Below are 13,314 nucleotides of genomic sequence, written 5' to 3'. Positions count from 1 at the left end.
GGTGATTTTTCCAAAAATAATGTTGGTTTGTGTACTCTTCAATTGCGTTCTTGTTTTATTATTTGATTTCCTTTTAGGTTCATAGTTGAATATTAGGCTAACTGCCCTGAAAGGACATTTTAAGCATGGACAATAACTTGAGGCTAGAACCAAACCCAGTACCCTGTATTTGCTCATTAAAGACTTTAGTCATTATGCCAAACTCACTCCTAAGCTTTATAAGTATGTACTAGGCTAATTGCCCTTGTGGGGCATTTTAAGCCTAACCAATTTTGCCTCAAAGGTAGGAATCAGACCCAGTACCTTGTGTCCATGAGGTAAGCACCTTGTCCATTATGCCAACCTTCTTGTACAGGACACATTATAGTCTACAAAAATTATAAAATAGTTTATACAAAGTAATATTAATATCATATTTGATGTAGAACTCTGTTTTTCATGTAAATGAAGTAAAACAAAAAAAAATTGCTACATTAATGGAGCATTCATCCCCATACTTCTGTTGAGAAGGGGCCATGCCCAGCAAGGCCTTCCCAGTAAACAAATGTAAATAAATAAATAAATAAATGCTATGATGCTCATCCAGTTTTATTATATTTTTCATTTGACATTTGCTAAGTCTCCCTTCCAGTTGTTAGAGGATCATCAATAAATGTAATATAGTGAGCCAACAAATGGCAATGTTTCAAAAAATATACCACAGAGCTCAAATGCTTTATTATTTATCTTTCAACTTTATATATATTTCTATCCCCTCTATCATCTTTTAAGCATACATAATGTAGTCAACAACCTAATTCTTTGAAATGAACTTTATAGCTTATCATCATGGCCTGCAAGAAGGTATAACAGCTGCACATCTACTAAATTACAATTATACTAATGCAAACTGACTTTAGTTTAAATATAAAACTATAAAGTAAGAATTTGGCATGCACCCTGATGCCAAGGATATTGTTTTTTGTACTCTGAATAAGTGCTTTAAATTTTTATATTCCAAACAGATATTTACTTGTTCAGACTTCACATGAAGGTAAATGTCTGAATTAACCAGCACAAGTAATGATGTAAAAATTTTTTAACCCCCCCCCCCCCCATTGAAATATTAAAGTTAATTATGAACAGCTTGTGATGTTAACTATTTATCATAAACAATCATTTGTTCCACAAGGGTAGCCAATGTTTAAAGAAGCTTGCCATCTTTACAGTTCCAGCAATAGAAAAATTACTTTCTATGGCAATTACATAACTTAATCTCAGGCCACAACAATGATCTTAGCTATTGTGAACATGTAACGAATACTGGGTGAACACCAGCTTACAGAAGAACATAACAGCAGTTTGAAGATCTGAGCAGTATTGACAAGCCCAGTGATGTATAACAATGTTTTCCTGGAGGTGAAAACTGAAGAGACTAATTTGAATCAAGTAAGTAGACTGTATTCTTAATTACTTATGAGAAAAGGAAGAGCAAGCAGCTGTATTAAAACAGGTTAACCAGAAACTTGCTGAAAGTTTCTAATGTTTAACATTACCTGTATTATTTTATAACAATATTTTCAGTACAACAGAATATTTCTTATGATGTAATATTGCATATACCCTTGTTATTGTATAAGTGATTAATATTTCTTTGTTATTATATCATCGGTTCAAGTTGTTATTCACTTTCTGGCTCAGGGCATGCCTAGAAAGGGTCTTTGGACTATTCTATGTATGTATGTATTTATGTATTTATATGTGTTTGCTGGGATAGTGTGCTGATCAAAACTGACCGAGGTCAGATTTATTCTGGGTGAAATGCAAAACATTTCACAAAAAAAAGTAGAAATGCAAATAATAACAGATTAATTCATATTAGTTACGTAGACTGTATATGAACATTCTGGTAAACAAAGTATAATGTACAATACTTACTTTGTTATCAAATGTATAAATAAATAAATGTGTATACATTTAATAACTGGTCAGTGAAACAGTAGTCATTTTAAGTTCCCTATAATAACCCAGGTCGCAACTGTATATGTATTAAATGCAAGCCATTGTTTCCTTAAACAGCAGATTCTTATAAGCCATAGTTGGTATTTAATTAAATACTTTACAATATGAACAGTATACAGTCCATGTACCATAGTGTCTTTTAAATTATACTGGCCATATAAAATGCAGTAATTTAACTTGGGATGCATGCTATGATAAGAGCCCACACGTGCACATGTGTAAAAGGTATGCAATGCAAGCACCTCATGCCTCAGGCTGTAGGATTGCCATAATTATTGTACACATACCTTGTTATGATATGTTTTACTGCATACATTTTCCATTGCATTGCAAGTCTCAGAAAAGTACTAAAGTGTTTTTTTTTTTTTTTTTTTGCTATCTGTGTGATCTGAAAAGGAGTCATCTGGTTTTAAATACATAAGCCTCTATCACTCTAGCCAGACATGCAATACATTTAAAAAATAATTATTAAAGTAATGACAATTTAGTAGTGGTATGCTTGAATAAATTACAATATTTTTCCAGCTTATAATATAACACCAGACAGATCCTTTGGTAAAGTGAGATTTAAGTTATTCAGCATTCATCCTACAGGCTGGATGCTTACATGGTGCTAACAAGGCAATGTTAAGATGTCCACACAGTGGACCCAAGATAACGAGAGAGAAGTTGGTGGATATGAACTAGCCAACTCTGATGAAAATACTCAGTGAAGTAAAAAGCAGATACCCAGCCTCAGATAGGTACCTACTGAAATTCCAGAGTTATGCACTTGTGACAGGGAGACAGTACAAGTAAAATGGGGAGGATAGTAGACCACAGGATATATATTACAGTGTCAAAAAATTAAAGCTCAGCACTGGGATGAAATAAGGAAATAATGAAGTTTCCTTATATAAGTTACAAACCTGAATGAAGTATAGAAGGAGGCAAGCCATGAGAAAGTGCAGTCAGAAATGGCTGAAATACGATGATAATACATAGTGGTTATTATTAATTTAAGAGCAGCATAAAAGGAGGCACAAAGCATTACCTGTTTCTTTATCCTTTAAGATGAATCACTTTAGATGGTGGATAGCTACACCATGGAGCTAATATGTACCATATAGCCCAAGCAGCAAAAGAGTTTATTCATACTGTGTTTAGAACATAGTGGGTTGCAGATGCCCTTAATCTTACAGTTACCTGAAAAGGCCAAGTGCACTGAATCATACAGTTATACCTGATGACCAGCAGAGGGCAATGCAATATCATCTAGGTATCTCTTAACTGCCTTCATAAGTACTCATCTGGGGAGGGATCACAGATTGATTTTCCTTCTATCCTGAGAACAATATATTCATTATGTTATAGCTAATATGGCACAACATCTGTCTGGAAATTTAGCACATAATGTTAAGGGAAAATGGTAATTAGCTTCAGCCTGTGGACCTGGGTTCAATCTTCTCAACATCCATTTACAAACTGAGTAACTGAACAAACCACTTAATCAGACAGTGGCCTTTGGCTGCCCCTGAAGCACCGCTTAATAGATAAATAGCACTATGACTTTACAAGGGTACTAGCACAGATGTCAGCATACAAGGTCTCATTTATGCACATTTGACATTTCTGTATCCTATCCATAGTGAAATATTCATTCAAAGACATATCTGCTTTTTCTCTTTACAGTTTAAACCTCACTAACAGTGACATTCTAACTGTTTATGATGGAGATGAAGTTACATCAAGGGTACTAGGACAGTACATTGGCACAACAAGTCCACAGAAGCTCTTCTCCTCAACCCCTGACCTTACTGTTAGGTTCCACTCTGACCCAGCAGGTCTCTATTTTGGAAAAGGCCAAGGATTCCTCATGAACTATATAGGTAAGTTTTATGTTAATATTTAGAATTAATTTTATTAAGGAGATTTGAAGCATTATCCCCAATTTTTCTCATTTGCTTATTTTGTTTACCAAAGTACTTTTAACTTGCAATTGCTATATTCTTGAATCCCCGTTGTGAGAATAAAATTTATCATGGCATAGCTAATTGTCTAAAACACCAAAAGACAGACTGAAACAGCAGAAATCCATAAAAAAGTTAACAGTAACAGATATATGCTGAATGTTAATTGTAACTATTTCAGTTAATCTTTAAAATGAAGTTTCAGATATTTTGGCTGCATCTAGATTCTGACTTAATGAATATAACTGGTGATATTTGTAATAATTGTGAATTAACTCACAGCATCAGTTCAGATTCACAAACAGCCTAAAAAAGTTTAAAAAAGTTAAACAATTTTTTTTAATTTATAGTTCAGCTTTTGTGTGTTTCTAGGATTGCAAAAGTTCAAAAACAACTGCAAAGCAGTGACTGTCAAGATAGCTATGACTTGATGCAATGCAGAAAGTATCGTGTCTTTGCCAGCATAACAGTAATTCACTTATGATGTGCATGACATTTGTTCATCCTCACTGACAGCCAGTGGTACTGAGATATGCAGTTCATGAAGTACCATGTATTCAGGCATTTCCTTACACTGTACATAATATATTCTTGAAACATCTCTTTCACTATGTAAGCTAAGTTTGTTTTCATGACTATATCAATGTGTTTTTCATTTTAGATTTTTATTTTCATCTGAGTCATGGCTGCAAAGAGCCTTTGGAATAACCCACTTACCCATTTAACATATGGGTATTTAGTATATTTAACCAAATAAATAAATACGATAAATTGTAGATTGTCTTGCTGTCTAAGGGGAGCTAGTTGGCCCTTTGCAGTATTGTACAATGGGGCTCATTTCAAGGGTCAAGAAGTATTAATTGGCAGATTTGGTTTGAGAGGTTTTGTTGAGCTTTAAAGAGGATAATTACATAAGATGAGGTATAGCATGTCAGTATAAGTATGCATCACTGCAGTATTACAGTACCACTAATGATTTAGGCTTGTTAGTATAAGAATGCATCACTCCAGTATTATAGTACCACTAATGATTTAGGCCTATTAGTATAAATGTGCATCAATGCAGTCTTACAGTACTACTGATGATTTAGGACTGTTACTATAAGTATGTATCACTACAGTATTACAGTACTACTGGTGATTTAGGACTGTTACTATAAGTATGCATCACTACAGTATTACAGTACTACTGATGATTTAGGTCTGGGCAGTATTACAGTACCACTGATGATTTAGGTCTGTTAGTATAATAATACATCACTGCAGCATGACATTACTACTGATGATTTAGGCCTGTTAGTATAAGAATACATCACTACAGTATTAAAGTGCTACTGATGATTTAGGCATGTTAAGTGTGCATCACTGCAGTATTACAGCACTACTGATGATTTAGGGCTCTTAGTATAAAAGTGCATCACTGCAAAATTACAGTGCTACTACTGATTTGGGACTGTTAGTATAGAATGCAAATGTTACTAAACAGTTAGGCCTGTTAGTAAACGTATGCATCTCTGCAGTATTACAGTACTATGATGATTTAGGCCTGTTAGTATAAGTATGCATCACAGCAGTATTACAGTACTACTAATTAGTGCTTGTTAGCATAATTAAGCATCACTGCAGTATTACAATACCATTAATGATTTAGACCTATTAGTATAAGAATGCACCACAGCAGTATTACATCATTACTAATTAATGCATTTTAGTATAAGTATGCATCACTGCACTATTACAGTACTACTGATGATTTAGGGCTGTTACTTTTAAGTATACATCACTGCAGTATTACAGTACTACTGGTGATTAAGGTTTTTGCAGTATTACAGTATTACTGATGTTTTAGGGCTCTTGTTATAAGTATGCATCAATGCAGTATCACAGTACTACTGATGATTTAGGCTTGTTAGTCTAAGTATGCATCACTTTAGTATTACAGTACTACTGATGATTTAGGTATGTTGGTAAAATAATGCATCACTGCAGTATTACAGTGCTACTGATGATTTAGGCCTGTTAGTATAAGTATGCATCACTTCATTATTATAGTACCACTAATGATTTAGGCCTGTTAGTATAAGAATGCATCACAGCAGTATTACATTACAAATTAGTGCCTGTTAGTATAACTATGCATCACTGCAGTATTACAGTACCACTAATGATTTAGGCCTATTAGTGTAATAATGCACCACAGCCGAATTACAGCATTACTAATTAATGCCTTTTAGTATAAGTATGCATCACTACACTATTACAGTACTACTGATGATTTAGGGCTGTTACTTTAAGTATACATCACTGCAGTATTACAGTACTACCCATGATTAAGATCTTTGTAGTATTACAGTATTACTGATGTTTAGGGCTCTTATTACAAGTATGCATCACTTTAGTATTACAGTACTACTGATGATTTAGGTCTGGACAGTATTACAGTACTACTGATGATTTAAGTCTGTTGGTATAAGAATGTATCACTGCAGTATGACAATACGACTGATGATTTAGGTCTGTTAGTATGAGAATACATCACTGTTTTGAATTTCTCCATTCCTAAGTCAAAGTATGATTCAAGTTCATGAAATTAGTATTGTTTCAATCTTTGATGTCAGCCAGAAGTGCTCTTTGCAGCACCTACAATGTGCCCAGTAATGACTCCTTCTGTAAATCGTATGGAGTTACATGTATCAGTAACATATCTAAATACGATTGTAGATTCTTTTTTATAAGACCCGTTGCTCCTACTACTACTACCTACTACTGTCCAGGTATCTTTCCTTCACATTACTCTTGTTTCTGCCTGCAAATCCTGATATTTTATGACTTTGTGTCTCTCTGTAGTCACTGGGTGTAGTGATTTCAATAATCAATGCTACTTTTGTCTTATTTTCATGGACCACTTAGCTGGTTTTCTCGCATCTATCTTTTGAAGTGTTGGTAATGGGTGATCCCATGTGATGTAGACTTCTTCATTTTCTATGATGCTTTTTGTAACACGTTTCCAGTGTTTTTCAGCTGCTTTAATATTATAATGTTTGCACAATCCCAGTGCAACAGTCTTGCCACATTAGCATTCCTTTCAATATACAGTCATTCTGCCATTAGTATGTCACAACAACCAACAAGGTGTGCAACTGCTTCCAATTCTGTTTTATAAATCCTACATTTGTCTGTTTCTCCCACATGTTCAATGGATTTTTTAACCAACGTGTACATACTCCACTATCTTGGGCCGCCAATATTAACCTTTCATCTTTTGATTTGAATTTGCCTCTCCTTAAACATTCCTACGTTCGATCCTGATCAACATGAGGTTGTTCCATAAGTTTTCTATACATGCAACTATATTTATGCATTTTCCACATTTCTTGCCTTCTTATCTGATTCTTCACCTTATATTCTTTTTTTTTGTTTGTTATTTTTTGGCACATTTAGTTGCTGCCTGATTTTTATCTACTTCTGGTTTGATTTCCATTCCCGCTTCCCGCTGATATGCTTCTGCTAGACTATGGGAAGTCATCTTCAATTTATTCTGCTCATGTTTCAAAACTTTCACTATGTTTGGGTCTTATGAGGTCAGCAGATATGTATGCAGTCCCATGATTGCAGATCTATACACGCAATCAGTTTCAAGGAGGCCTATACCTCCTTCAGAGCAGAGAATATATAATCTTGGTACACACAGATTTTTATGAATCATTTGATGAGCATGAAACATCCTTCTTGTTTTCCTGTCTAATCTATATAACACCTTTTGGGGCCACTTAGTCACTCCAAAACTGTAAGTTAGGACTGGAAGAGCAAATTGGTTTATAGCTTGGACTTTGTTCCGAGATGTCAGCGCTGTTATCAGGATTAATTTAAGTCTTCTAAAATATTCCTTACTGAGTTTTATTCACATTTGTTCATGTTTTATTGCTGATCCTTCATCAATGCCCAAATATTTATACACTCCCTCTTGCTCAAGTTCTTTTATATCACATTCTTGTCCCAAATTTATGTTTTCTTGGTGCTGCAGCTTTCCTGCTTTAAAGGTTGCTTTTGCACATTTATGAAGACCAAATAACATTCTTATGTTGTTGTCTTTCAGCTTTTCCCAGTTAGGGGTCGCCACAGCGGAACTCCGGACTGCTAATGATTGGCAGTAGATTTTCACGAACGCCAAGGTGCCAGCTCGACGTTCAATCTTCAATGAAGGCACACCCATTTACGCATGTCTTTCAAATGCCCACCCATGGGGAGGACATGTAGACTCCACACAGAAGGCACTCCCAGCACTCCAGCCAAGAATCGAACGGGAGAACCTCTTGCTGTGAGGCAACAACGCTACTGCTGCACCACCGCGGAAGTCATCTGAAAATGTTTTGACTAGTTGCAGTTGTGCTTTCCCCATCTGATAAGCTGTCCAGTTTTAAATCATCAACAAAGAGAAGATGAGAATTCATTACATTTTGTTGCTTTCTGGGAGTCAAATTCTAGCCATGACCTTATCTGTTAAGTAGACAGCTCAATGGGTTAAGGGCAAGGCAAAAGAGCAGCAGTGACAGAGAGACACCCTGGAATATCCCCTTTGGATTTTTATCCCTAGAATAATAATTTGTCCTTTATCATGGCTTAACTGCAAAGTAGTTTTCCATTATTTCATGGTCCCTGAATGTAGTTTATCAGTGCAGGGTGTATCTTATACATTTTAATTACTCTTTTACCCATGAATGTGGGATACTGTCAAATGCTTTTTTGAAGTCTATCCATGCCATACTTAGATTCTTCCCCTTTTTACGGTTGTCCACTATGACTTTATTTAACAACAAATGATCCTTTGTTCCATGTGGCTTTCTTTTATTACCCTTTTGTTCTATTGCCATAATTGAGTTTTCTTCTAAATGACTATAAACTCTGTTGGCATCAATTCCAGTGTATAGTTTATACATCGTTGGAAAGCAAGTTATTTGTCTATAGTTTTTAGGGTAGCTTGCAGGTTCACTCTTAAGTAGGAGCATTGTTTTTCCTGTTAGCCAGGCTGATGTCTGATTGGGGTGCACATATAAATAATTCTTACTCATGGCTAAATCTTTGTGCAAAAATGTTAATACTTTTAGCCAGAAGTTAGGTACTGCATCTGGGCCTTGAGTTTTCATTTAGAGGCTTTTCTTAGCTTTGTTTCAATCTCTCCAGCCGTTACTTCATCCCAGTTCATATCCTATACATATAAACTTCTTATTCTTTCTTTTACTTCTTCTGTCCATTCAGCTTCTTTATTATGTTCCCCAGGATCTTCATAAATACTTCTCCAAAATGTACTATTTCTTCTTTTTTGGTTTTCTTTCAATTCCTTTTACCTTGTTTCCCAATTCTCTATAAAACTGTTTTGGGTCATCAATAAATTGCTTATTTTGTACTTTTCCTTTATATTTATCTGTGTGTCTTCTAAGTTTTTCTGCCTGTGCTAATATTTTTAGTTTATTATTTGCGATAGCGCATGATAAGTCCTGATCCATTATAATACTGTGCATTACTTTTATCTCATCTGTCTTTCTGAGTAGTTTTGTTGATCTGTTCCCTCTTTGATACTCTTCTAACAGTGACAATTCTTGTCTTAATTGCTTTATAGTTTTCTCTATTCTATACTTCCATGATAGCATTTGATTTTTCCCCGTCCTTTCCCTTACTACCCTGTGTTCTTGTGGTAGTACTTTATCTGTTATTAATTTGGTTACACAGTAATGTATCCTATTTACTTCTGTTATATCACATGAATCTCTATGGATAGCCCTAACTACTGTGTTCATTTGTTTTATCAAAGTTGTAACATTTTGGGTTTTATTGACCTTCTGCAGTCTATTTATTTCATTGATCTTAATATATCTAGCCATTTCTATTAAATCAAGTAACTCTTCTCTTAGATCATTTTCTTCTAAATTGAAAGCACATTCTTTGTTTGGAATTTCCTGCTGGCATTTTATAAAAAATTCCAGAGCTTCTTCCTGTGCCACGTTCTCTTCAGTTTCACCCTGCTTCATCCATTGCTCTTTCATATGGGAACTCACTGGTCTATCACTCCACGAAATTGACTGTGTCAAAGTTGCCACAGTTTCCTGTTCTTTCCCTTGCTGTAGTGCTCCAACTGAACCTTTGTACTGATTTCCTATGAGAGGCTCCAAAGTATCTTCATATGTCAACTGATTAGATGTGTCCTGCTCCACTGGTATCTCCTTCATTTGGGTGTCCATTGCTCTTTCCTGTTGTATTGTTATCTGAGTTAGATTTTCTACACTAAATCCTTCACTTTGCAGGTAATCCATGACCTCAGTTTCTATTTCTTTAATTTCTCCATTACTAATCCTTTTTTCTACTTTCCCTCTTTGTTTTCTTATTTTTTTGTGTTGGAAATTTTTCCATATCTGGATGTCTTGGCCTGTATTTGTCTTCAAATATCTTTGGTGCTGCTCTTTTTGCATGGATTAGTTTTGCTATCTCCTTTGCATAAATATTGCACCATATTAAATCTTTTTTTCTTTCCCATGTCCATATTTCTTCTTCAGATGTCTCCTGCTCCTCTTGTTTCTCCTTACTTTGAGGACTAGTTGTTCCATCATGCTGTGATATAACTTGTGTTAGACTTTCTACACTTAATCCTTCACTTTAACAAATATGTCACAACTTCAAGTTCTATTTTGTAACTTATAATTGACTAATCTTCTGTTCCACATTTCCTGTTTGTGATATTACCTTTTTATTGTGAAATGTTCCATATCTGGATGCCTTTGCCTATATTTCTCTTTGAATATCTTTGAGGCTGCTTTTTTGTGTTGATTAAATTGGCTTTCTACTTTGCATAAATACTGTACCATATCAGATCTCTCTTTCTTTCTCATGTCCATATTTCATTTTTATACTCTTCAAACATCTTTAAATTTTGTTCTTTAAATTTTCACACTTCCTCAGTTGTTTCTTTTTCCAAATGGCACAAGGTTTCTTGATATACATATATATATATATATATATATATATATATATATAGTGTTTTTCACAGATCTGTTGTATTAATGAACACAATTTTTTATTTGAAGCTTCTGACAGTTTTTCTGTTTTTCTTGTGGAAATATTTTCCTTTCCTATAATTTCTCTCTTAATCATTTTTTCAATATTCTGTCTGGAAATTCTGGGCTTCTTGCATAACAGTAACAATACATAATTTCTTTCTTATCCTCAACAGTCTACTCTACCAATTGTATGGCTCTTTTTTGGTCTATCAATTTTTGTGATTTTTGTGGACTGCTATTTCCTTCTACAACAGGGGGGGCATTCATCCCCTGGGCCTAGCCTAGCCCCATTGTAGGAATGTCTCTGTGTCTTGAGGATTCTACACTATCATTTTTCCAGTCCTGGTACCACTGCACCTAGAAGGATTGGGCACTTTTTTCTCCCGGGTGTTGTGCACCCAGCTACTCTGTTTATTTTTTCACCTACTTCTGTCCATGATATATGCTATATAAAATACAGTCGATATATCAGTGTCGTCTTGGTGAGATTTTGTGAAAAACAGGGTCCACCTTGTGAAGGTACTCAACAAGCGTTGAGGATGAATTAAATTCTAACAATACATCTCTCCTTTTGCTGATCATCTCTCTACTTGGACTCCAGGACATCAGTACTACTGATGATTTAGGCCTGTTACTATAAGAATGCATCACTGCAGTGTTAAAGTACTACTGAAGATTTAGGCCTGTTAGTATAAGAATACAAATGCCACTGATGATTTAGGCTCGTTAGCGTAAATATCCATCAATGCAGTATTACAGGACTATTGACGATTTAGGCCTGTCAGTATAAGTATGCATCACTGCAGTATTACAGTAGTACTGAAGATTTAGGCCTGTTAGTATAAATATGCATCACTGCAGTATTACAGTATTACTGATGCTTTAGATCTATTAGTATACAGTATTACTGATGCTTTAGGTCTGTTAGTATAAGAATGCGTCACTGCAGTATTACTAATGCTTTAGGTCTATTAGTATACAGTATTACTGATGCTTTAGGTCTATTACTATACAGTATTACTGATGCTTTAAGTCTATTAGTATAAGAATGCATCACTGCAGTATTACAGTACTACTGATGATTTAGGCCTGTTAGTATAAATATCCATCACTGGGCGGCCACGGTGGTGCAGCAGTTAGCGTTGCCACCTCACAGCAAGAGCTTCTCTGGTTTGATTCTTGGCTGGGGTGCCTTCTATGTGGAGTCTGCATGTCCTCCCTGTGGTTGTGTGGGTTTCCTCCGGGTGCTCCGGTTTGCTCCCACATCCCAAAGACATGCAGTAGGTGGATTGGACACTCTAAAATTGGCCCTAGGTGTGAGGGTGTGCATGTGTGTGCCTTCTGTCAAAGGCTGGATGTCAGGCTGGCAACTCAACACCGTAAAACTCCTCTGCCAATCATGAGTGGACAGATGGCCTGCTGTGGCGACCCCTAACCGGGAAAATCCGAAAGAAGAAAAAAAAGAAGTATAAATATGCATCACTGCAGTATTACAGTATTACTGATTATTTAGGTCTATTAGTATAAGAATGCATCACTTTAGTGTTAGTATAAGAATGCATCACTTTAGTATTAAAGTACTAGTGATTAGTGCCTGTTAGTATAGGTATGCATCACTGTTTAATCCTTTTTAATTTCTCCAAGTCTTTTGGGTTTCTAATACCAAGATGGGAATGGACCCCATTCCTAAGTCAAAATATGATTAAAGTTCATGAAATTAGTATTGTTTTAATCTCTGATGTTAGCCAGAAGTGCTCTTTGTAGCACCCACACTGTGCCCAGTAATGACTCCTGCAATTTGTACAGAGATACATGTATCAGTAACATATCCAAGTATGATTGTAAATTCTTTTTTATAACACCTGTTGCTTGTGGTTCATGTTTCCAGTGTTTTTTAGCTACCTCAATATTATAATGTTTGCACAATCCCCAATGTAACAGTCTTGCCACATTATTATGCCTTTATAGGTTCATAGGTTCATAGGTTCATACTAGGCTATCTGCCCTAGGGCATTTATAAGCCTAGCCAGAGTGTGTTTGGCTTTCGCCACCCATTTTAAATGAATTTTGCTATGCCCTTTTTCGAGGCTAGTATACTGTGCCTCTGTCTAACAGTGACACAGAAGTGATACCCAGGGTAAACCTATGATCTCCCATCCACTCTTCAAGATTCCTCTTGAAGAGAGTCAATGAGGGACTCTGCCTAACCTGGACTGGGATTTTATTCCATAGTGAAGGGAGCCTCTGGGTTATGAATCTGTCCCTCCAGCATGTCCTACTTATTTCAGTGCTGAGGTTCAAGTCTCTCGAGCACG

The 13,314-nt window shown here is 35.6% G+C and overlaps 1 protein-coding gene across 1 annotated transcript in view; it reads left to right on the top strand.

Annotated features, from left to right (window-relative positions):
• Window positions 1-13,314, top strand: part of SEZ6L (seizure related 6 homolog like) — a 3,056,071-nt gene that overhangs the window by 2,405,254 nt on the left and 637,503 nt on the right. The window contains exon 10 of the mRNA XM_044068481.1: window positions 3,673-3,869. Coding sequence (XP_043924416.1) covers window positions 3,673-3,869 — 197 coding nt within the window. The remainder of the gene's footprint in view (window positions 1-3,672; window positions 3,870-13,314) is intronic.

Source organism: Protopterus annectens, chromosome 4.part0 (assembly GCF_019279795.1).
Source record: "Protopterus annectens isolate FY-2018-M chromosome 4.part0, PAN1.0, whole genome shotgun sequence".
NCBI classification, from domain to species: Eukaryota; Metazoa; Chordata; order Ceratodontiformes; family Protopteridae; genus Protopterus; species Protopterus annectens.
Note: the sequence above shows the minus strand (reverse complement) of the source record. Positions and strands in the feature narration are given on the sequence as shown.